The sequence below is a fragment of the Apus apus genome, chromosome 6 (genome assembly GCF_020740795.1).
Source record: "Apus apus isolate bApuApu2 chromosome 6, bApuApu2.pri.cur, whole genome shotgun sequence".
NCBI classification, from domain to species: Eukaryota; Metazoa; Chordata; class Aves; order Apodiformes; family Apodidae; genus Apus; species Apus apus.
The window spans coordinates 9,935,542-9,961,043 of NC_067287.1; the positions used below are offsets into that span (position 1 = coordinate 9,935,542).

At 43.7% G+C, this 25,502-nt stretch overlaps 1 protein-coding gene across 2 annotated transcripts in view; it reads left to right on the plus strand.

Moving 5' to 3' along the window:
- Window positions 1-986: 986 nt before the first annotated feature.
- The window catches only part of ESYT3 (extended synaptotagmin 3), a 29,289-nt gene continuing 4,773 nt past the window's right edge, over window positions 987-25,502 (plus strand). The window contains exons 1-20 of one of the 2 annotated variants that reach the window (XM_051623408.1): window positions 987-1,028; window positions 2,019-2,153; window positions 2,666-2,742; window positions 8,904-8,970; window positions 9,567-9,656; window positions 10,738-10,793; window positions 13,248-13,368; window positions 14,313-14,486; window positions 14,989-15,071; window positions 15,529-15,577; window positions 16,233-16,322; window positions 17,174-17,236; window positions 17,340-17,408; window positions 18,321-18,386; window positions 19,678-19,764; window positions 20,598-20,747; window positions 21,293-21,735; window positions 22,896-22,985; window positions 23,536-23,667; window positions 25,121-25,226. In XM_051623408.1, the coding sequence (XP_051479368.1) occupies window positions 2,055-2,153; window positions 2,666-2,742; window positions 8,904-8,970; window positions 9,567-9,656; window positions 10,738-10,793; window positions 13,248-13,368; window positions 14,313-14,486; window positions 14,989-15,071; window positions 15,529-15,577; window positions 16,233-16,322; window positions 17,174-17,236; window positions 17,340-17,408; window positions 18,321-18,386; window positions 19,678-19,764; window positions 20,598-20,747; window positions 21,293-21,735; window positions 22,896-22,985; window positions 23,536-23,667; window positions 25,121-25,226 (2,112 nt within the window). In that variant the 5' untranslated portion in view covers window positions 987-1,028; window positions 2,019-2,054. Of the gene's footprint in view, window positions 1,029-2,018; window positions 2,154-2,665; window positions 2,743-8,903; window positions 8,971-9,566; window positions 9,657-10,737; window positions 10,794-13,247; window positions 13,369-14,312; window positions 14,487-14,988; window positions 15,072-15,528; window positions 15,578-16,232; window positions 16,323-17,173; window positions 17,237-17,339; window positions 17,409-18,320; window positions 18,387-19,677; window positions 19,765-20,597; window positions 20,748-21,292; window positions 21,736-22,895; window positions 22,986-23,535; window positions 23,668-25,120; window positions 25,227-25,502 lie in introns of those variants that run through there. The other variant, XR_007889896.1, reaches the window with a different exon arrangement.

The following is a 25,502-nucleotide window of genomic DNA, read 5'->3' on the forward strand; positions in this document are numbered from 1 at the left end:
TAGATGATAGAGGAAGGAGTCCCTTTGTACTTGGGTGCTCTTGTAGAGCTGTGCAAGGCCTGAGTGTTCACCCTGGGAAGTTGCACTGTCCTTCACTTCTGCGATAACCTGCTACCCAGTTGTAGCACTGGCTGGAAGTACCACGTTCATAGGACTTCAGTGGGTGATTGAGGCTCTTTACTCACCAGCTTCTTGGTGAGGTCTGAGAGGTGAGTTAGTTTCTTGAGAGTTGTCTCATATCCCACTGTCCTGATGATGATCACACAAGTCGTCATGTCAGGGAACTAGGGGGATTTTGTAATGGACACGTACATTTCTGGTTGGCATTAGATGCCTCCAACTTGAAAACATGATGCATGAGTGACTACTTCATTTTAATTTGTCCTTAGCATCTGAAAAAGCTCTGAAATGTGAAGACACTGAACTGTTACACGATAGGGGATGCTAATAGGCTTGAACTCTTACAGTGCTACTTTTCCCTGAAGCTGTTGACACTGTGTTAGTATTAGTGGAGAAACGCTGCCGCCACCAATACGTTGAGTTTCCCAAGCAGGTTCTTGTTTTCCAGAGTGTAGTGTCCTGGTTGAGGTGAGCCAGTACAGGGAACAGGTCCTGCACACCTCGTGATGTTGAAGCGAAGCAGGTTCTTGTGGCTTCCTAAGGCATGACCAAGAGAGGTATGAGAAATGCTGCTTTATATCACGGACAGGATATGACACCTGGTTTAGTCATGTAAATGTGCCCAGAGGCATACTGGTACATCAGTGCACGTGTCTTCTTTTGCCTTTTACTGGCTTTTTTTACTGTTTTATTTGCCTTTTACAATTTTTCAGGGAGGTAGTACGTTATAAAGGATGTATATATGAGGGCAGAGACTTCTCAACTCACTCTAAAACTTGTTCCACACTCATGGTATCTTTTGCATGTCTTGCACTGTGCTGAAGCAGAGGGCGTGTGGCACTCACTTTATTTTTCTTTGCACCCAGGTTCACTTCCCTGATGTTGAACGAGTGGAGTGGCTGAACAAGGTGAGGAGCTCTGAACTCTACTTTTGAGGCCATCTGCTCTGAGCTGCATCACAGCACAAGTCTGAGAAAGTTATCAAGTCACTACAATATGTCTCAATCACATCAGTGGCTGAACTTAAGTCTTGGAGCCACTTATGTATAGAGTTGCCACTGAGGTTTTGGTGAGAGCCAAACGTGTGCCTGGTTGATACAGGTTTGATGAATTTGACCACAACACCTCATTCTGAGATTAAAAAAACCCCAATGTGTATGTGTATATGCATACACACATAGATGTATATATCTGTGTATATACATATGCATTGTTGTTATTGTTGTTATTATTATTATTGTTATTGTTACTTTAGCAAAAGTAGTGGCATCTCCTCTTACCAGAGAGGTTCCCAGAGAGCTCTTGAGTCAGATGCTCCCATCTGCAGGTGTAGTGAAACTCTTGCTGGAACAAGACTCTGGAATTCAAAACAAAACAGTGGAGCTTCCAAATTAGTGTCCAGTAACTACATTTTTTTCATTTTTAGCAAACTTTCTTTTTGATGTAAAAACTCACCTCACTCCTCTCTGAATAAATCTAACTCCAGGGACACTTTTGTAGTTTAGGTGAGAACTTTGTAGAGTAGGGATGATGGTTGGACTTCGTGATCCCAAGGGTCTTTCCCAACCTGAATAGTTCTATGATTCTATGATACTAATTGGGGACTATTGTGCTTTAGAGTCTTTAGCCCTGACTGTTGCTGGCTCAGCCCCTGTAGCTAGAAGCAGTCAACAGAATGATGGTGACAACTTACGATTCAGTTACCAAACCAAATTCCTTTTCTGAGGAACTGTGATGGTTTGTTCCATAAGGATGACTTAAGAGCACAAATGTGGCTTGGTGTTTTAAAAGGACAGACATTCATAGCCAGGTGTTCTGTGATGTGTGTGCCTGTTTCTCAACAAAATGTATCTTGTACAAAGAATCCTCGGTGTGTTTCTGCTTTTGCTGTTCTTTAGGTCCTTATACAGGCTTGGCCATACTTTGGGACAATAATGGAAAAAACATTTAAAGAAGTTCTTGAACCAAAAATCAGAGCAAAGAATGTACATCTGAAAACGTGCACCTTTACCAAGATCCACTTTGGCGAGAAGGTAGCGTGAGTCCTTCGCAACACTTGCAGTTCAGTCTTTTCTGTTCAGTTCAGATGCAGGGAGAGTCTGATGTTCAGCTTTTTAATAGCTCTGAGTGTTTAACAGAATGGTATTGGTACAACACTGCTACCTCCTTTGTTCCTTCCTCATGTTGACTTGAGCATCTTCACTGTGAAGGAAAGATCATATATAGAGACACACACATCCCTTCCCAATGGACTGAACATAGAACATTTCTTCCTTTTACATTCTTGCAACAGGAGTTTGCAGTGGTTCCTACAGCCTGTGGCATGGCTACTTGGAACTAGTCCTGTATCTGAGGACTGCCCAGACTGTTCACACTACCTCTTTAAGGGAAAAATTTGTCTGGTTTACTCATTCTTCATGTGCAGTTATGCAAAGTCTTTAATGAATGCTTCTGTACTCAAATTGATTGAAGTGAGTAGGACTTTTCACTTGGGCTTACCTTGAAAGATACTAACTATGCTGTATCTTGTTTGTCTTTATTTCAGTGCCCTAGAATCAATGGAATAAAAGCCTACACCAAAGAAATCAACAGAAGACAAGTTATTCTAGACCTTCAGATATGGTAATATTGCATCATGGATTATGTAGATGAGTCTTGACTAGCTGCCCATTTGACACCTGTGTGTGAGTTGTCATGCTGAACTGGACATGTCGTCCACTAAGATCAGCATGAAGTAGAGAGGTCCTTATCTTTTATCAGCTTAGCATGATATGAGATAATCAGTTCCCCTTCTGGATGTCTTCAGTATTTAGAGAGGTGAGATACTCTTTCAGTGTCACCTGCACAGGTCTAGGTGTTACCTGCTTTGGCACATCACTGCTGCCATGGGTATAAGAATGTGTCCCTTGGCTTTGCTGGTTATGGCAGTAAGAACCCAAGTTTTGGAGCTGTATTTCCTGTTCTGGCAGCTCAGATAGCTCTCAGGCATGGAAGCAGTTGGTTTATCTGTTGGCCCACTTTGGTTCCTCTTCAGTCCAACTTCCCCAGTTCTTCCAGAACTACTTGTACTATTTGTTTTTTAATGCCTTCCCCTGGATTAATTGCCTTGCTTTACTCACCATTTGTTCCATGTGCCACCCAACACATTTGCTTTTTTTTATTACAGCTGTTGTCTGAGCAGAAGACTGCCTCTAGCTTTGTTATCAACAACAACAGAATTAGAGAAAACATTTTATACCTCCCAGGCTGTTTTGAATGAGCTTGTGTGTTTTGTTAACATCAGAGCCACTGCAGAGCTAAATTCTCTCTTGGTTTGGCCTGGAGAATGGGATTACTGGGGGAATTATCACTTGCGTGCTGCTGTAGCTCTGTAAATGTAGTGGGTGATTGACCTGCCTCATAGAAATGGCTTTTCTTCATGATAGTGCCAGGAAAAAGCAGTGTAAAATTACAGGATGTCTTGGCAACAGCACAAAGATGGTCAGAACTGTGCCTGCTGCTTCGTGTGGCAATGGCATGGCAGCATCCCTAGCCCTGGCAGGCCACTATCACTCCCTGCAAAATGACATGCTTGTTTTTCAGCCAGAACATGTTGTGCTTCAGTGCTGCCAGTGAAGTGTTCTTTGTAATAGCCAGACCAGTTTTAGGACCTTTGGCAAATAATTTGTGCTTTCGACATTGAGGTTGAGGGCTTTGATGCCTCTAAGGCTCTGCAGGAGGTTGGTGCTGTTCACTGTTAAACTAATTCTCCAGGCTGCTTCTCCCACATACTCATTTTCTCTGTCTTTTAACAATCCTCTGCAGAGGGATTCCCCCACCCCCTCATTCCTGTCCCTCTGGCAGACCTATCAGCATCTCCAAACTGCCCAAACACTTCTGTTCCTCCTCTGGATGATGATGTAACCTGAATTGTCATCTGATAACATAAATATTTTCTGTATTCACACAGGAGTGTCCAGACTACTTTGTATCTCTGGTGGGAATTTCTTCGGAGCTGTGTTAATAACTCAGCCTCTCTTATGTTAATACATTAACATCAGTTTCTGCATCTCAGCTGGGTGTTGTGCATTGTGCAGTGTCTGCAGGAGGTTGTGTGTTATTTCCAGTAATGAGGAGGAGCAAACATAAGAACAGTGGTGTTATTTACCTGCCTTTTTTTCTGAATTGCCAAAGGAACTTTCTTTTTCTCTCCCTTTAATGAAAGAAATGGGCGATTTCCACTTTCCTGGAATGAGACAAGCCCCTGTTACAGGCTGGACTCCTTTAGCCACGTGAATAGCAGTGAGTGTCTGCACTAGTGCAGCAGGTGCTGGAAGAAGAGCTGCTTGGAGGAGGGGGACTAGAGCTGCCCCAACGTGAGGCTGCTGCCCTCTGCACCTCCTCTCGGTTACTGCATGCTGGTGAGGTTTAAGTGGCGGGATCTGTCCATAGAGCTGTGTCCTGGGATCGCAGCTCTGGAGAAGAGGGTGGTGTGCTGTGGGTGCCTGTGTGGTGCACTTTGCAATGCCCAGACAGCAGTGACTGCCTTCCCTCTCTTGGGTTTAGATTTAGAGAATTGTAGCTATGTTGCAGTGGATATTAAAAGATGAGCATGCTGGCATGTAATGAAGATGATTCCTTTGCCTTGGTGCTTGCTAGCTGTAATTCTGGGGGAGTTCCCTTGCTGGGGAATCCAGATGATCATGACCCTGTGGCTGGCTCTCTCCTGCACACAGCACAGAGCAGGGGATTTTTTTCCCTCCAGTTTTATCAAGGAGGCCACTAACCCTCTGAAGCCCAGAGTCTGAGTTGGCTGGGGAAAAAACACAGGAAAAAGGCAAGAGTAGAAAAAAACTTTGCCTCTTGGCCTTCCTTTGTGGTTTGTATGGAATAATTTGTGGGATTTTAATAGTCACTCATTGACATATGGTCCATCTGGTTGTGTTCCTGATCTCCAAACCATGATGCAAGGCTGAATGCTGTGGTTCAGGTCTGTGCCATGTGAAGAAAAGCTTCCTTTCCTCTGTGTTAAATCTGTGATGTAATATCACAAATTGCATCATTTGCTTGGGAACTGTGAAAAATAGCAGTTAGAGGTCCCTTACTTGTATGGGCAGTTGCTGTCAGCAGAGCCAGTGACACAGTAGATCTGGTATCACACGGGGTTACCAAAAGGAACTTAAGAAGCCGCTTCAATTAAGTCTGTTAATAACAGATTACATGCCCATAGCATCAGAGCATTGGGAATGGTTATGTACAACACTGTCTTATGACAGTCTTGACTGTCCCACGTGAAAGATACTAGGAAGAAATTCTTCACTGTGAGGGTGGTGAGACACCGGAACAGGTTGCCCAGGAAGCTGTGGATGCCCCATCCCTGGAAGTGTTCAAGGCCAGGCTGGATGGGACTTGGAGCAACGTGGTCTAGTGGGAGGTGTCCCTGCCTGTGGCAGGGAGGTTGGAACTCATTCTTTAAGGTCCCTTCCAAGCCAAAACATTCTATGGTTCTGTGATTCTATGAAAGGACTATAGTTGAGTTTTTGGCAGGAAAACCAAAGGTCAGGGATGATTACTTGTGAGGAAGAGAGACCTTTTGGAAGAGGCAAGGAAGGAGGCTATGAGACAGATAGGAGAGTATCAGGGTTCTTCCAGTGGCTAAATGAAGTATGAATTCCTTGCCAGACTGGGATCTGAAATCCTCAAATCTGAAATATGTGATCCCAGCTGGAAATAAACTGGCAATACTCTGGAATCTGCAAACAATTTGCTCTCGATCTAAATCATTAATCTGTCCCCTGAGCATGGGGAGCTGACAGTTGCATTCTCCAAATGAATTACTGTCAAAGCATTCCAGAAATGCTCTCCAGTAGCGGATTTTTCAAAATAGGAAATTTTCAAGTGCAGCCACTTGACCTGCTACAGCTGCTTTTCTTCCCACTAATTCTGCAGTTCCTTGAACTGCTGTGTAGTCATGTAATCACTTGCTATAATTACCAGAGTTTCAAAGTATTTGAAGGCACAGTTAACTTCCCAGAAGAATATCTGGCAATCCAGTTGCTTCCTATTTTATTAATCTGATTTAGTACTCTAATCATTTTTCATTGGAAGTGTTTTGAATTTTCATTTCCGTGCTCTTCTGTGGCATTTACAGTACAGGAGAGGTCACAGAAGAATAGTTTCATAATACATATAAAAATATGTATGTGTTGCAATTTATTCTTAAAAGAGAATCTCTGGGCCTGCTAACTGGCAAGTTTTCAAGTCTGTAAACACTGCCATTTGTTTATAATTGGAGAAGGTAGTCTGAAGAAGTGTGCAACAATACTTTGAGCTTTGGAGTTTGGATTAACAGAGTTTGGAGGATCTTACAAGAAATGAAAAGCATTTTGGAAACTTGTCAGTCTTCAGCAGAAACGTAACATTTGCCCTTGGGAGCCTGACTTGCTAGGCAAAGGGAAGGGCAGAGATGGTCTGTTTTTTCTCATACCCTGTAGTACTTGGCCATATTTTCTTGTTTCTGTTATTTGTCTAATACTGCTTGCTCATTCACTCAAGTTCACAGAGTAAGCAGCAGCCTGCTTTACAAAGCACTTGAGAAGGCTGGACCAAGGGGGGATGTTAGCATGTGGACTAGTGAGAAGATGGTCCCACAGGGAGCTGTTTTTACAGGGGGGGAATTGCACATGCCTTTTCCAAAGGGATATGTAGACATCCAGGTTAGTCAGACTCGTCAGTGTGTGCTCTTTGTGGCATCCCTGCCTTCAGTCAATGGATTGCCATTATATCCTTTTCCACCTGGGTAGAGAGGAGATGCAGTTACATGCACCTGTACGAGCTTCTCCAGTTCTCATCCATGGGACAGGCATGGTTTTCTGCATCTCCTTGTACAATACATGATTTAGGAGAGAAACAGATTCTGCTACCCCTCACAGGTGAGTAAAGCACAGTCCTGTGGCAGAGAGGCTCAGTCCTACACGCTTTCGAGTGTGGAGGCTTGAGTTTGGCTCAGGTGTACTCTGGGGGAGGAGAGCAAGGTTATGCTGAGCAGAGGGGGCAGACAAAAGCAGAAGCAGCTTGGACTGGAAAAGAGGAATAAAACTAATGAAAAAAGAATCCATCCTTCCTACCAAGCCACCCTGGTGTGAAGACAATGCCTATATGAAGCATAATTAAAGGCTCAGGCTCTGATAAAAGGGGTAGAATCTTCTCTGACATCTAGACTTGAAAACATGATTGTGTGTATTGAAGTGTTACTGGAGAGAAGAGACATCTAAGAGTGGGTGGGAAGTGGCTGCATGGAAAGGTGTAAAGTTCGTAAATTGAAACACCACAACTATTACTTGTTGTATTGGACACTGGCAACAGCTGAATTAAATCCTCTTGGATTAGTTACTGCAAATTGAGGAACTGATTTTGGCTTCTCAAGTAGACTTTTATTGTGACAGAGCTCTCTTAGCACCAGTGTAATGGGCTGTAAGATAAGGTCAAAATTGTAGAAATTGATACACGTAAAAATAAGTTTGTTTATTTATGTGACTAGCTTATAAGAAATATTGTGTTAATTTTGGCATGGCCTATGAGGTTGGTTATTTAAGAAATGAGACTGTACTAACATTAAAGGCTTGAATATGTGTGTTATGAGCTTTTAAAATGCTGCTAAGTGGCTCTTTGTAAACAAATTTTCCAAGACTTTGCTTGCAGAAATGGAGACAAATTCAGAGGGTTACACATTCTTGGCAGGGTCTTTTGGGAAGGGAAGGAATCTGTCTATGTGCAAATTGCAGTGTGAATTAGTGGCAACTGCAGCACTATTTGCCTGTATACATGTGGTCACAGCAAAAATCTTGTCCTTTTTCTTTGATTATGAGGTGAAATGGTGCAGGCAGGCAGCAAGCACAGCACGTTCACTGTCCTGCGGTGCCTTTACTCCCTGCTTTAGCTGCAGGGTGTTTGTGTGTCTGCATCCAGAAAGAGCTATTTCTCAGAGGACTGAAAGGGAGCTTGGTAGCTCCCTTCAATTGTTTTCTGCTAGAGGCATCAACAAATCTAGGTTCTGCTCCCTGGGGAGTGGCTATTTGGTTTTTTGCATGAGGTGATGTTTGTACCTTTATTAAAAGTCTAAAGTGGTTTCCAAATTGCAAAAATACCACACTCGGCATTCATTTTATTTAAAGCCTGATGTTCTCCATGGCAACTGACCAAAACCTGATCTAACTTGTTGTCTTTTAATTCAGCCTCAAGGAAACCAGGTTATTTCTAGTGGTGAATTTGTTCTTCAAATGGGATTTTGTGTTGTGAGCAAGGGTTATCTGTGGGCTTTGTGATTGTTGACAAGGTGAAGAACCCCATATGTGGTGGCAGGATGACTCTGTATCAGCTGGGGAGCTGGGTCACCAGGCTGTAGGGTGGGATCAGGCCTTCAGCAGAGAAGAGAGCAAGAGGACACTTGGCTTGTGCCCTCTTGTGACTTCAAATTTCCAGTGAGACTCTTGATACCCTCCTTGGAGCAAGCTTGCCTCAGCCAACTGCCAGTCTTAAGAATGGGAAAGTAACCTTGAAATAGAGATGTTGCTTTCTCATTTTGCAGGTAGATCAATATGCCAGCTGACTGCAGGGTTTCTCTCATGAAGATCCGACCCTTCTTCAATGTGTTCAACTTTCCCATTTCACTTGCTTGAAAATCCATCTCTGCCTGCAGGGTCACGTTGTCCGTCATTCAACTAATTTCATTTGTACTCTGTACAGCCCCAAATTTCTCCTGGGACTATTGCAGACTGTGGAATAACGTGTGAATTTTCTTTCAGTTACGTAGGGGACTGTGAGATTCACATGGACATAGCGAAATTTAATCTTGGAGTGAAAGGCATCCAGGTACGTGCAGTGCTAACGTTGTCTGTTCAAGGCTGTGTGTGGCAGGAGGTGGCATGTCCCAGTGGGGAGGTCGTGACACTTAGCTGGGAAACCACCAACTAGCAGGCTTGGAATTACTGGCTTTATCACCTTGCGTTTTGGCTGGGGCAGTAGTGCCTTCCTTGGAAAGCACCTAAATACCACTCTTAAGCTTCTTAGTGTGACTCTTAAGCAGGGTCAGTGCTAGAGCGTTGAGCTCCTGGAGGCCAGCTCCTGCCACTGGAGTCCAGAGGAGCTGCGTGTTGGTAGAGAGCTTCAGAAGAGCCAGTTCTACAGGGTGCTCATAAACTGGTGGGGATGAGACCAACAACCTGTTTCTACAGTGTTGATCACTCTGCTGTGTGGCAGTCAGGATTGCAGGGAGATTCCACAAGCTTGCCCAATATCGGTAGTGATGGCTGGGGAGGGAGAAGGTTATTGTTGCTATTCAATGCTAAATAAAATGACTTCAAATTGGATTTTAAATATTATCTCCATGACTAAAAAGCTCACAGTTTTCAAACTGCATCCTCAGAGTACCTTCAGATTCAGTTTGCCTTGGTCTATTCTGTTTGCAGTTGTATGGGACGTTGAGGGTGATCCTGGAACCTCTTCTGACCGACCCACCTTTTATTGGAGCAGTGACCCTCTTTTTTATGCAGAAGCCGGTGAGTCAGTAGGGATCTGCACTCTGCAGCCTTCTTGGCACTTGGGCTGTCTTAATGTGTGGATAGGTCCTCAGTGAGTGACACAAGCTGTCTGTCACTGGTAGCCCAAAGTGCATGGCTGTGAGTGCCTCACAGTGCAGGTGTTTAAATAGAAAATTCCTGATTGTTCAGTGCCTCTTTTGAACCCCAAGAGAATAGCAGTGGATTTATCCTGCCCTCTTGTAGTAGTGCCTAAAAAGTTACTTTCTTCACTGGGAGGACTTTCCAGTGGTGACAGCACAGCGGACATTTCACAGGCCTTTGAAAGTATTGCTGCAAGGTTCTTGGCAGGTGGGTTTTAAATCTTCCCATTGATAGATTTTTAGACGTAGTCGTCTTGGGGACCATACAGTCATGGTTGTGTTTTGAAAGCTCGCCTGCTTAAGGTCACATGCCTTGTAGTTGAATCGTGGTTTAATAAAATATGAGAAACCTTCTAGTATTGTAAGAACCAGTTGTCTTCTAGCACACAGCTTTGTTTGCTTGTGGGTTATGCTCTGTATGAGTTCATGGAAGTCAAACATTTTTGATCTTGGATGAGGTGGTTTTGTGTTTAGATGTAGTAGCGTTATTTTAGCACATGAAAAAAAACCCTTTTTGTTTATTATATGAATAGAAATACAGACTCCTGAAGTCAGGTGGTGTTTGTAAATCCCCCTGCCTCAGGGCCTGGGCCGACCTTGGAAGTGAAAGGATGAGGAAACAGCTTCAGAATCTAGGTAGAACTGTTGGATTTACTGTGGATGACCCCAGGGCATCTGCCAGTGGCCACTGCTAGGGGCTGAATGTTGGATTTCCCTGTGCTTGCAGGACAAGTGCCAGTGACACTCTCTTTTGGTATGGGAGGTAAAATAGATAAAGAAATTGATACTATGCATTGGTTTTAATATACAGATGAAGTCACTTAGTGGTGCAAGTTTTGCTTTCTTTGAACAGCTGGCCTTGTTTTAGAAGCATTTGCTTCCCCTTTAAGTTCTACATTTGTTCTGAAATAAATTTTAATGGTCCTGTATATTTTTTTTTCCCCCCAATCTTCTTGTAGCACTTGGAAATCAACTGGGCAGGCATGAGCAACCTCCTGGATGTCCCAGGGATTAAGTGAGTGTCTCCTTTGCTTTACTTTATTCTTCTTTAAAAAGCCTTTGGAAGTTGGGATGGCTTCTTTTCAGTAATCATCAAATCTGTTCTCAAGAGTGCTGTGTAAAAGGTGCTGTGCTTATGTTTATTTACCTTATAGTGAAGAAAGGCAAGGTATCAGAGTGGCAGTGGTATCAGTCCCTCTGATAAAGGGAAATACAATCCACGATAAAGAAAACTGCACAAGGTTTATGAGGAGAAACGTTCTCTTTTTTTTTTTTCCCTCTGTGTAATCTGCTCACCCTTTAGGTTCTTCAGAAAATGTAGCTCCTTCCCAGTTTCTCTTGGGTTGATCTTGTGCATAAATCTTGCACAGCAAGGATGAAAATCTTAGCAGTTTTCAGTACTGTAAGTTTCAAACTGTTTCTGCAGATTGGAGATTTGCTGTTTCCTTGTTCGTCACTGTGGAGGAGAAAATCTGTTACACAAGAACAAAATATATTTGGTTACTCAGCCATTGCCTTTCTCCCTTTAAATGCAAATGCAGACACCTCTGCTTCCCTCTCTTCTGCAGCTCATGGTTTGCAGACTCATAGGAAGTGGCTGGCTACTTCAGGTGCCAGTTTATGCATTAAAGGGCAACATACAAGAGAACAACCTTTGGTATTGGGTGAAAGGAAGCTTTGTGGTTTTTTTTTTAATTTGAGGCCAGAGTGGCCTTTTGCCCCAAAGTTTGCCCTTGGAGCTCCAGTTTTTATCAGAGGAATCTGTTCTTTTCTAACATGGTTTCCTTGCAAGGAAGAAGGTAGGTAGGTGTTCCAACCTACAGCCTCTCATAATTAAGTGCAAATTTGGTGTCCTAAATTTTCACTCCCTGGTTCTCTCCCAGGGATTTGAACACAGAAACCCTTGCTGGTTCATCAGCACTGCACATGAAAGCTGGGAGCAAAACATGCCTGGCTGTGAATAGGCTGAAGTACAGGTTGAACAAGAACTCTCCCTTCCATATGAATTTGGCTTAGTTAGGAGAGTAAAGAAACTGGATGCAGTTGTCTGTCCACATGTACAAGCTGTGTTTAGTTGGGTGTACACTGAACCTTGAGAGAGGGGACAATTCTGTGACATTCCTGTGGTTTGTTTTTTTTTTGTTTTGACAAGGAAGCCAACAATCTGACCAAGGGCTTTCAGGCTTCTGGTTTTGTACTTGGTGTAAGAGAGGATTCCTCCTGTGTGAATCCAGCCTCATCTGTGAACTGTGACAATTTTGTTGCACAGCCTTACCCTGAGAAGCTGCTTTATCAACACTAGATTTATCAAGAGGACAAAAATCTTTCAGATGTCTGGTGCTCTTGGGTTTTTATCTTAGTATTGTCTTCTGCTAATGCCAAGTTGTAACACTATATTGAAATCCTCTCATTAATCACCTGCAGAGTACCAGACATCAATGATAGAAACATACTTCTTGCTCAGGACAAGCAGGTCAAATTAGTTGTCCCTGCCATACAGATAGAGCACTTCTACAGAAAAGACTGAAACTCAAAAGCTAAAAGTTTGCAAGTTTTAATTAGACTGGAAAGTTCCCTGAACTCCCAAGACAAGGCACAGTATCCTCAGTTGAGGCTGCGTGATCATCTCTGTGCTGAAGGTGCAGTTACTTCAAACAAGATTTTCCTTCTTAGTGCAAGATACACCAAGATACAGAATTTCATCCTTTGTTTTGAATGTGGGTGCTTTCTTCTTCCATGTTGCAGTCAGGTGTCAGCATGTGGCCAAGAGCAGACAGCAGTGTGCACTGGGGCCTTGTTCTAAGGCTAAAAACAAGCTACCTCAGGGTCTTGACCCCCTTGTGAAGTGCTGAAACTTCCACATTCCCTCTTCACCTTGTCCATGTCTGGTGTCAGCATTCCCAGAGAAAAACAAAAGGCACATGGGTTTGTATAACTTGTTTGGGTGCGTGATGATCTCATCATATGACCTAAGCTCCTGTTGATCACTTACAACCTACTGGAAGCAAATTCACACCCAGCCCTAGTAACCCTGGCCTGGAACATCCCTGTGTGCAAGTGGGCACTGCACCATGTGTGCCACGAGGCAGTGGTGATTACATGCAGAACAACAAGGAGTAAGATCGAAAGGGACCTTGAGAGTCTTCCCCATGCTCATCTTCTGCTCTGCAGCAGCTCAGCTGGCCATGAATTATGGATTGGAGACAGCCTAGCCTTCCTCAGGGATCCACAGCCATCCTTGGTGATTGGTTCTGGTCTTAAACTGTCTTCTCCATTTCCTCCTGTTCTGAGCTAAATGTCACAAACATGAGTTTCTTCTGCCCGTGTGCAGCTGGGGGCAGGTTAGGCAGTTCTGCTCACGTCGCGGTGCCCGTTTCTCACACTCTGCTTCATTCTTTCATTCTAACTGAAACTGTGATCAATTGTAGAGATTTAGGCTGCTTTTTTTTTTTTTTTACCCTACCTGCAGTGTAATGTCAGACTCACTAATTCAAGACTTCATTGCTTCACGGCTGGTTCTACCAAACAGGATCACAGTGCCTCTGAAGAAGAATATGAACATTGCCCACTTGAGGTTCCCCATCCCACATGTGAGTTGTTTTTTTCTCAGTGAGAGTGTTAATCTAAGTGTGCATTTGCTGCAGTGTGGATTCGTGTAAGCTCAGTGTCTTAGGTTCCTGCTTCAGCTGTTTCAACCTGGATTGCAGGCTTTCTGTAGGCAATGTTTCAGAAATACAAAAGCAGGTGTTGGATGGTTCATAGTTTGAAGAGGGTCCTACCCTCTCTACATGCCATAAGAAGTCTGCCTAGATGCTGAGCACGTTTACAGGTTTAAACCTTTAGTTTAATTTGAGAATACCACAGATCTTCAGTTGGAGATGGCAAATGCCTGAGCAATGAGTGTCAGGCTGCCTGATTTTTTCACTAGTGCTGTGAAGGAGGGCAAATAAGGAGCTCAGAGGGTGACATCTCTTGGTTACAGAAGAAAATTGGGGGAAAAAACCCAACAACAAATCTCCTAAATGTTTATCATACCCAGATCTTCAGTCTCCTCCATCCCTCAAATACTTAATAGACTCATTAATGAGGGTAAATATAAATGAATGACAAAAGGATGCTCCCTATTGCAAACTTAGATGACCATATTGAAGCTGGATAGCCACTCTGCAATAAAATAAGAAACTGCCAATGGAGACTTAGTTCCCCCTTCAGTCAGTGGGAGTTGATCTTTATCCTTGCTCTGACTGTGGCTGTAATCCTGTGTGCATATGTATGTTTCTGATTTAAATACAAATTGAAGAATATTTCCTGTGCAATTATCTAGATTGTATCTGGTTTAGATCAAGGTAAATGGTGGAGAAAGTGTTTTAATACAGCTGTCATTGGAAATAAACTGCATCAAAATACACGCCTCCACAAATCTGTCACGATGACTACCCCTTGCTGCCTGAAATAGCTAGTTTGGGGAGGTAGCATGGTATAATTATCCAAAGATCACATTTTCATGACCAATTTTATATCTTCTTTTATTCAGGGAGTAATAAGGGTTCATCTGCTAGAAGCTGAAAACCTTGTCCAGAAGGACAGTTTCCTTGGTGCAATCAGGGGGAAGTCTGACCCCTACGCTCTTCTCCGCCTTGGCACGGTGCAGCATCGAAGCAAGACAGTTTCCCGAGATCTTAATCCCATTTGGAATGAGACCTTTGAGGTACTGAATCTTTTGATCTCTCCATCCGTAGGATGCACAGCTGCTTACATCCCTGTGCTTGGAGGACCTTCTCTTAGCTGACTGCACTGAAGCAGGTGGACTTCCTTGCTACTTGACTGACGAGGCGTTTCTGCCCCTTGAATGAGTTCAAATTTACATTGCAAACTTGGGATGGCATTCAGGTTGATGTGGTTTATGTATGTGGGTTTTTGGAGGAGGTGCAGAATGCTGCTTTAAATATCCATCAGAGCAGCAGTCTGTGCAGCTGTAGTCTGCTCTAGCATTGATTCTTCTCTGCTTATTAGGGTTAGCAGTTTGAGGGATTTAGCTTGTAATTCAAAACCAAGCAAACTGGTTTTGAACTATTTTAACCTATAATCAATTGCATTTGTTACATGATTAGCTGTGAAACAGTAGGGAATGTCCTTCTTGTCCACAGCCTGAGCCTATGTGAACCTATGTGAATACTTTTGATTTTTAATCATTCCTTTTTCTCCCCCAGTTTGTTGTTCATGAACTGCATGGTCAGGACTTAGAAGTGGACTTGTATGATGAAGATCCAGATAAAGATGACTTTATGGGCAGGTAAATCAGCATAACCCCTTGCTCAGGGTCCAGTAAGCTCTGAAATGGGACACCCAGGTTATTCATACTGGAAACTTAATATTGAAAGAAACTATTCCCTTTGTCTAGATATTGATACCAAGTTAGTAGTTCCTACTGCAACTAACTTTGAACAAGGTACAGAATGGGCCCAGACTCCTGCAGGGAATCCTAGGAAGCCATGAGAAGTGATGGTCACTACACAACTTGAGATTTATTTCAAATTTATTTTAGTTTTACAAGTATTTCAGGGGGAAGAGTTTAGAAGTGCAAGTGCTTTCCAGTGCACATGCATGCAGGTAATGTGTAGAAGTTGCTATTTGGAATAGATTTGAGTGTGAGCTGCTTTGGTGGTGGTTTCTCCTCCCTCCCCCTGCCCCTAACAGCAGTGTCCTAGATGCTTAAATACACACTGGAATGTTTGCTTTTTGTCTTTTAGCTTGCTTATAAACCTGGTGGATGTAAAGAACGACAGAACTGTTGATGAGGTAAAGATCACAGCTTATTTCTAAATGCTTTTGGTGGTGTGTGCTCATTTGTGCTCTCCCTCTGATACTTCAGTGTTTCTGTGTGCTTAAAGCTTCCTTGCACACTTGCACAGTAGTATTTTCTCAGAAATAAATATTTATTTCTCAGAAATAAATATTTGCTCAGAAAACTTGAAGTAGCTATTACAATAATTTTTACAGTCAAGCTGGCAACCTCAGACAGCCCTGAGGTTACACTGAGCCAGCAGTGGGATCTTGTGTTGATGTCTTGTGGCCTTTGTCTACCACATATACCAAGGCTACAGATAAGGTTTGGTGAAGCAGTCTGCCTGCTGAGGGAAGAAATGATCCAATCTTACTGTGGTCCATCCTGCAACCCAGCACTCTGCAAACAATGCTGGGGTGCCTGTCTTGTGTTGCTGGTGGTTGGAAACGTCCATGTGCTTTGCATGTATGTGGGTATCTTGGTTTTGTTTCTTCTGGCTTGTGTTTCTAAGTGGATGGACATGCTACAATCTCAGTGTCAAAAAGGCAAGCTAAGGCACCCCAAGTAGAATTCATATTGTCTGTTGAACAAAAGTCTCAGAGACTGCAACATATATATCAATTATTCTACCTCACAGTTCTCAAGTTACTCTTTGTTGTCTCCATTTAGTGGTTTCCCTTAAGTAAGACAACAAGTGGACACTTGCATTTAAAACTGGAGTGGCTTTCACTGGTAAATGACCAAGAAAAGCTACATGAGGTGAGTATATTTGCTCAAAGGATTCAGATATTCTGATCCCTATCCAGTGATCAACAAGGAATTGGGTACAATTAGGAACCCCAGGCAAATTCATGGGATTTATTTTGGTCTGACAAAGTTTTGATGTGATTCACCCACCCCCAAGTTGAAGGGCATTTGCTTGCTCCAGGTCCCTTAGTAATTCAAGAGTTACTCAAATCTGGCAGCTCTTTTTGCTTGAATTAGCAAAGCTTTGTTTGACTCACTGCAAAGTGGCCTCTCACTGTTCACTTTTTTGACAGTTTTTCCCTTCCCTCTTCATCTAGGGTCTTTGTAGGACCCCTGTCTATAACCTGTGTTGACAAATTCCCAGCACTAGTGCTTGGTAGAGCCATGGTTCCAAATGGTAATGACTTACTTGTCCAGCAGAATTGCTTGGATAAAGCCCATTTCTCAAGGATATTGTTTCTTCATAACTGAGCAAAAGCATTTGAGTTCACTGAAGTGAATACAATTTGTTTCCAGGCTTTTTTCTGCCAACACTGGATTGCTGATGTTGATGTATGTGGTTGAGCATGTATTTTAGGTGTCTTGCTCCACTGGGGAATCCAACCAGTTCTGCACTAGAGAGACTGAAGTGCATTAAGAGCAGTGAATTGGAAAGACTTAGAACTCTTCTTACTGCTCTTCTTAAAACTGTCATGTTGTACTGACTTGTGCTCCACTAAATTGCAAGTTTTAGGAGAAAGGTGAAGAGCTGCTTAGCTTTCAGAAACTGTCCTTTGGATTTCTGTTGTGCTTTCCATTGTCCTTGTTGGGTAATCATGTCTACCTTGTGTTTTGTTTTGTGTTATCTTTCCTGGCCTTCCCAGGATAAGAAGGGTCTATCTACAGCCATTCTGATAGTCTACTTGGACAGTGCCTTCAACCTTCCAGTAAGTGCAGACCATGTGCAGGCAGCCTTCACTCCTAAGCTTTTTCTTTTTTTTTAAAAAGACCACAAATTAATCATTTAAAAATACTCTTTTACTAATTCAGAAAAACCACTTTGAGTATTCGAATGGTGAATGTGGAGCAAAGAAGATCAAAAATAACAAGTACCTCAAGGTAAAATTGATATTCTTCTCCCATGCTTGCAGAACAACATTCTGGATGATGTGGTATCGTAGCAACTGAAACTGGCTGTGGTTAAAAAAATAAGAATATGAGTGACCAAGCTTTCAAAATAGTGGTTGAAAGCCCCACCCCAGAGAAAGTCTAGGAGGTCCAAGGGGGAATGCAGCACGGAAATATTTGATTGTGTGGGATTAGCTTTATTTTTGTTTTATACTTTAGACAGAGTGCCTCCAGACTTCAGACCAAGTCATGTTATCCTTTCTGCTGCTGCAGGGGCTCTTTACATGGGGAGCTGTTCCAGCTTGACCTCCCACATTGGGATGGGAGGGATATGCTGGTTTGTGGTAACCTTCCCATCCATTGGCGATCTGACCACCAGATTCCTACCCCATCAGTTTTAGAGGGATTCAGAAGCCTCTCTGTCATTCATACCTCCTCTCCCTTTGCTTCTGTTTACTTCTTCCCTCCAAATACTGCATTTTGCTACTGTGATGTAAATGGAAGTGTAGGGAAGAGTGTCTTTCTGCCCTTTTTCTTGAACAAGCTACACACAAGCACAGCTCTAAGCAACAGATAAAGATAAAACTTCTTGTTCTCTCTGAGTAGCTCCCCTCCTAATATGATCTTCACAATTTAGATGAGCTACCAGCACTGTGGTACACATACCATTCAGTAGTCCTTAATTCTGTACCTGTTGTGTACTCTTTTGCTGTGCCAAGAACCAGATCCACACCCTTAGTGCACTAGTGCAGAAGCATACAGTGTGAAAGGTTCAGGGTTGTTGCTTCTGGAAAGGAGTCATGACCTATTTCAAGAGCAGTGGTTTAACATTACTTCCAGTAAACTATAAATGCCTCTTCTCTTTTTCTTTTTTTTTTTCCCCCCTCTTGTATTAACTTACAGAAGACAGAACGAGAACCCTCCTCCTTCGTCCTGCTCACGGTAGGAAACAAGACACAGAAAAGCAAGGTGAGGCTTTTTGACTCTTCTGCTTTCCTTAGGCATCCACAAAAAAGTATTTATCTCCAAGTAGCCCCTAAGAAGAGTAGGACTAGTGAAACTGATGTGAAGAGCTGTAGTCATGGTGATGGCTGCAGGGGCCAGGAGGTGGGGGTGAACCAGGATGTGGAAGTGCTCTGGTACTGAGTCGTGCTTAATTAGTGGGGGTCTGATCAGCTGCTGTACAGGTGTGTGTGCTTGTGCTCATGGCCATGAAGTCATGTTGGCCAAGATACCTTAGCTCTGTGAAGACTGCAGAGGAAAAAATGATAGGTCTGCAATCTGGCTCATGCTTTCTCAGGGCAGGGTGTCATTTGCATTTAACTGGCATTTGTTCCCTTGTCGGAGTCTCCTGGCTCCTGTGTTTCGCAGAAGCTTAATTAAATTTTTTTTACCTGGACAAGCATGTATCTTAATGCCTTCTGCTTTACTTTCAGTTCCTTTTTTACTGTTTAATATTAATTTTTGCCCTCCCAGTAGCTGCTGTTTATTGCCTCGCAGCTGGTTGTAGATGAGTGACACCCAAAAATAGGGATGAATCCTGTTGGCTACACACAGGCATATGGGACTGGCACCTTTGTTTCTTCAACCTTCTCCAGTCAGAAATTGGGTTTTGTTTACAAACCACACCACATCACCTGCCTCACCCAAACTAGGTCTGACTTCCAGCTTCTCCCTTCTCCTTTCCCCTTGCTGCCAGCACTCATGACCTGGCAGAAGCAGCTGGTTTATGGAGCAGCCTCAGCCATAGACCCTGCGGGTGCTTTCCATACGCTTTCATCCTTGAAGTGTGGATGATGCTGAAGCTGTGCCCTCCTACTCTTTCCTCAAGCTCTACACCCCTCAGCCTGCCCCTCTAGCCTTCCTGCCCTTCCTCTCTAGCTCACTGCAGCTTTGGGAGCTGCTCTGGGTGCCTGCAGGCGGGAAGCAGCGCTCAGGTTCTCCCTGAGTGGAGAGGTGGGAGGGAGGGAGCAGTGCCTGGCTGCAGGTGAGGCAGGCTGCTGGTCCAGGCACCACTGGCTGGGTCCAACAGCAACTCGCCTGACTTGTTCTTCAGCATTTCCACACCCTGCAGACCTTGTTCTGGTTTTACCAGAGACTTTGCTTCTGCACATTTCTGACTTGGAAATGTCACTCTCTCTGTACAGTGGGGATATAGCATCACTGACTGAAACAAGAGGGTCACTGGTGATCAGTGTCAAGGTATTCTTTGCTTCTAACAGAATAAGCTAACCTTTGTGCCCCTATCTTCTTGTTGCAGACCTGCAATTTCAGCAAAGATCCCACGTGGGGCCAGGCTTTCACCTTCTTTGTCCACAGTGCTCATTCCCAGTCACTGCACATTGAGGTGAGAGAGAAGCCTTTCCTTTGAAGATGAAGTACACATACGAAGAAAGCTTGTTTCATGGTGGCTGTGATCCCTGTGCTGGTTGTTTCTGTGTGCTGGTACTGGGGTCCTCCTATTTAAAAAGTGGAAGAAGCACCTGTTGTTGCACAGGTGATTCTCTGTCGGGGATGCTGGTATCTACCTTTGCTCTGGGATCACCTAATGCATAACATCTCAGTTCAAATGTGGAACATTTTTTGGCTGCAAAATGCAAATGGGTTTTTATACAGGTCTGTATGTAGTAAAGCCATGCATATTTTGCTGTCAGAGATTGCAGCCTTTCTAATTCTCAACCAGAGTCCTCTCACTTCACCTTGGTATTCTGGCTTCTTAAGAAATCCTGTATTTCATTAGCAAACATTGCAGTCCCAGCCAGTTCTATGTCTGTTCACTCAGCTACAGAAGTGGATTTGAATTTGGGTGTATTGAGGTTCAATACGCTAAATAAACTATTTACCTAAAAAGCTTATAAAGGATTGATCAGTTGTCATCCCAGCTGCTTGGGACATCTTCCCCAGAGCCAATAAGGAAGGTCAAGTAAATCTCAGGGCCTAGGTTTTCTGCTAAGGCGATTCCTTCTCTGTATAGTTAGAGGTAGGAGTTTTATTCCAAAAATACTGATTTGTTACACTCCTGTAATACTGGCATCACCCATTTGGAAGTAATCATACTTGATAGCATGTCCTGAAGTAAATAAGCTAATTCTGAACTACCTTCTTGCTTGGCTTTTCTTAGTGGTATGCTTCCCAGTTTGCCATCTAATAACAACTTACAACTTTTTTTTTCCTCTCTAGATAAAAGACAAGGATCGGGATAGTGTCCTGGGAACTTCAGTGGTATGTCTCTCCCATTTACTTAAGGACCCAAACATGACTCTGGATCAGAGATTTCAGCTGGATCATTCCAGCTCAGACAGCTTCATTAAGATGAAACTTGTGTTGCGGGTAAGTTGTTCTTTGCCCCATTCACTCAACTTCCCCAGTGGAAGCATCCAGTTCTAACCAGGCAAAAGAGATGAAAGGTGGTAGAGGAGAAATGCACTTTTGCTTCACAGATGAGTAGAAAGCAGAAGTGTGACAAGGTGTTTATGTGTAATTAAGAATGCATGGTGGAGCTGAGAGGTATCACCGAGGCTTCCAGGAACTTAGTGCAATTGCAATGCCTCTGCTGAAAATCTTCTCATGACAGTAAAGAGTTGGGTTGAGAAAAATCTATGCTGGGAAATCAAAGCTGCTAAATAGTAAGAGAGACTGATGGTTAAGAACTGTTTTCTCGCTGTGCTGTTGGTCAGTGTTTAGACACTGATACATACATACACAGTAGGACAAGGGAAGAGAACATCACAGCCAATTCCATAGGTCTCTTTGATCTCTAATGGCAGATTCCTGCTGTTACTGTTTTGTGGTGAAGTTTCGTCCTAGGTGATAATGCTAGCATTAACCCCAGTGCTTTGGGAGCAGCATTCATTTCACTCCCATGTGATTTTTAGGCCTTGAATGTTGAAGAACCCGATCCACAAAGAGTCAAGGCTGGTGTCAGTGCCTCAAAGCAAGGTCCCGTGCGTGTCATGGAGAACGGTGGAAACCACCAGAAGTTTGTCTCCCCGCCAAACTCGGAAGTCTCAAAAGCCCCTTCCATGAACAAAGACCCTGCAGCACTTGAATCCTTGCCAGAAAAGGACAGCAGAGAAGACCTGGACACAAGTGATAGTTCAGCAGCACCTGTAGCCAGTGAAATTCTTGCTGCCCTCGATGAGACGGAGCGTGAGCAGAACCCAGAGCTCTGCCCATCATCAGCCCTGCCTGCCAGAGCCGGGGCAGTGCCCGCGCTGCCGCTCCTGCAGGAGCTGAGGCTTGCACCCAGTGTTGCTTCACTGGGTTCTCTGCCTTCTTCTTGCTTTGAATTAAGTAGCAGCAATCTGGACCTTCCTAAGTAGGTGTTCTTCCAGCTGAATTGTTCTTCTCTTGGGAAGGTTTGGGGTTTTGTAGGTCACTGTTACACACAGTTGAGTTCAAGACTGCTAAGTCGTTTGGAGCCTTGAGTCTCAAATCACCTTACAAAGAATTAGCCCAAGTATTCCAGTCAATAGCAAGTTAAAGTACAGGTGTAAAGCAAAAGCATTTCCTTCTCTGGCTCTCCTAAGAGGTGCTGCATGTATTGACTTCATGGTGTGTAAGAACCTCTCACAAGTACTATCCTGCATCCCGTAACACGTTATTTTAGCAATGAGAGACTGGAAGTCTGAATGTCCCATTTCTGTGAAAACATACATTCTTGATAAGCCTATCTGGCTGCCTAAAGTTTCAGATGCTGCCTTTTATCAAGGAAGTTTTGAGACTCCCATAATATTGTGAACAGTTTTTGTGGACAGATGTGCTTGTGTGTGTGTCCTTCCCACAGTGCTAAGTGTGAGGCTGCAGGAGTCTGCTCTGTTGAGGGGGACAGGGAGCTGGATCTGTCTCTTCTGGGACACAGAGTAGAGCTAGTAGAATCCTTAATGAACTGAGGTGGCAGAGAAGGTCCATCTCAATTAAAGAGAGCATCAGAGCAGTTATCAACCTGAATACCAAACCCAGCTCTGGCTGTTCAGTCTAGTACTGAACTGGCAAATTCTCTAGCTCTAAATGGACCTAATTTAGAAGCCGTTTTTAAGTGATGTTTTGGATTTGAAACCACTTTAATAACATGCAGAATGAGATTTAAAAAAGGGTCCCATTTTGCATGTAAAGACATCCTTGAAGCAGCTGTGTAACATGCCTACCTGTACTTTGCTGCTCCATCTGCAGCAGGCCAAGTAGGTGCTTTTTTGGCTGTTCATGCAGTGGGACTGAAATGGGGCACCTGTGCAGGTCAGCTGGGCACTGCTGGCACTGACAGGGGTGTTCTTTCTGAGGAGCCTCTGTGGTCCAGCTGTTTATCTATAGACAGCAAACCTCAGGATGCCAGAAAGATTAATGCCCTGAAAGTTGGGTTTAGTTGAAAATGCATCACCAGTTTCTGAAGCTCGTGCCCTGTTTTGTGCTGCTGGGTCTGTCCATGTGGTCTGTTAACTACCTGTATTGAAGGGCTTTGGCTGTGCACCTGTCTTGCAGCGGGACCGAGATGCCTCTGGGGGAGATCCAGCTGACGGTGCGCTACGCGTCGGTGCGGCAGAGCCTCGTCGTGCTGGTGAACAGCTGCAGGTAGCACTGACCGTTGCTTGTGGCTGTCTGTAAAGGGAAGGGGGAGAGCTCTCTCAGCTTGTCAGACACACCACAGAGCTAGAGCAGAACCCTGTAAAAGATGCCGTAGTGTTGGCTGACTTGAGTCTGTGTAGCCTCACTAAGCCCAGACGGGTGGAAACCTCCAGCTCTGGTCAGTGCCAGTAGCAGGACTGCGAGGGTGGGCAGTGAGGGGTGCTCACTGCAGCAGAGGTACTTGAACTTCATCCACCCAGAACTTCCTCTGAGCAGCATTGACAACTGATGCATGTCTTGGGATCTCCTGACAGGCATCATGACAAGAATTGACACCTGTGACTGAATTTGTAGCTGTTAATTTAGGAACTCTGATAAGTGGCCACACACTCAATAGTGAAAATTTTGTTTAACTTCATGTCTGTTAAGTTTTATTTGCTTATGTTCCAACTCAAGATAAAAGCTTTTGGCCCATGAGCCCATTAAAGGTGGGTCTGATTTAGATAGTCAGTGGGAGAAGCTGCCTTGCTTGTCAACACTTTATTTCTTTCAACAGAAACTTAGTACCTTCTTCCAATCGTGGAGTAGATCCATATGTTCGTATATACCTGCTTCCAGATAGAAGATGGACAAGCAGGAGGAAGACTTCAGTTAAGAAGAAAACTCTGAACCCCCAGTATGATGAAAAGTAAGAAAATGTTAATGATCGTTGCTGCTGAAATGTTTATAATCTTGGTACAATGAAAGGACTTATATAAGGTGTGCTTCTTGTTGCTCCTAAGGGTTGTCTCATAAAGGCTTGCAGGTCTTCTGACAAAAATGGTGCTTTGACTGTGATTTCCAAGTACTTAGGTCTGGCCTTGCTCTGCTTAGGGTGTTGTCTGTTGCCTGTAGGAGGGCACACCTTCTTCCCAACCCCTTTCCTGCTCCTAGCTGGTACAGGCTGCACAGACATTCCCCTACCCATGCTTATCTCCTGTTGTTGCAGAGGTGATCTTTCCATTTGGGTACCTCACAAAGCCTACTTCTCTCTCCATACTTTTAAGCCTGATGCTTATTCTGACATCTTTCCAAAAGTCAAAGGCAGGAATACAAAGCCTTTTGAGACTGGACCATTCTTCAGACAGTGGGATGGATATTGTCCTTGAGACCAGGTGGGAGCAGGGTGAAATACTCCCACCTCTTTCCTGACAGTGCTGTGACAGCAGCTTTGCTGCTGAAATGGAACATGTTTTGTATAAAACCACAGTAATGCTTAGATGTGGTTTTATCCCCATCTTCAGAGGAGGGTAGACACAAGAAAATCAGGGAATACTGGGTGATCCTGGGTGGCTCAGGTTGTTTTCTGTGTTGGGGCCTTTCTTCATATGTCAGTACAGGTCAGAAATGGAGAAAAGATTTTAAAATATTTCTTCTTGACACACAAAACAGTAGAGCTGCAGATTTTGCTTCTGCCTCTTCTTATGTATCTCCACCAATACAGTGCCAGCACAGCTGTCAGGAACATCTCATCTCTTTTTCCTCATCCTCAGTATTGGTGTGTCCTGTACATCCTCAATTAAGTACAGAAACAGTTGAGCAACACTTAGCTCCCAAACATATAACCTGTTTTACAGCTCTGACTTGAGGAAGAGCTATTCAGGTGGGCAGAACCTAAGTGATGTAGCCTGGACAAAACTCACTTGACATTAGATGGTGTGTGCCAGAGGCATGAGTCAGAGCCATTAAGAATTTAATTGCCACAGGTTTCAACCTTTGTCTTCTCTTCATGTGGTGTGAGCCTACTTTGTAAACTTGGGGGGTTGGCTCAACTATTTCCTCTGAGTAATAAAGGTTGCATGGAGAATAATCCTGATCCTCCATGAAGGAGGAAAATGATGGTAGATAGGATTTCACCATGGATGTGTGTTTTCCTCCTTTTCCTGGCACAGTCTGCACAGTGTTGTAGTCTTTCATGAGGCCTGGAAGAGATTTCTTACAATGTGAATGAAATCTAACTACAGAATTGCCTTTTCTGTGTCTTCCTTCTCTGTTGAAGTTCTGGCCTCTGATGCTATATTCTGTCACTGTGTTCTGGCCACTGATGCTTATAGGATTTTAAGTTTTGACTTAAATCTCTCCTTTCAAAACTTTGCTTTCAGGTTTGAATTTTTTGAATCTTTGGAAGATGTCAAGAAAAGGACACTGGACATTGCAGTGAAAAACAGCAGGCCGTTCATTTCACAGGAAAGGAAGGAGCTGGGGAAAGTAAGTTGAAAGAAACTACACCAGAGATCTGATAGAGCTGAACAGCCTGAGCGATTCCTGTAATCCTGAAATGTGGTTCTAGGACCTAAGTCTCAGGAATAGAACTAGCAGTCTGGAAACAACTTTTTCTGTCAGATTTTCACCTGAACTCAAGCTGTGGTCTCCTGTAACTTGTGTGCCATGCTGCCTTATTTCAGAAGGATGCTCCTCCCGGAATAAAAACATGTTTTCTGGGATCTGCTGCTGCCCATTCAGGGAATGGCTCCCGTAGTGCAA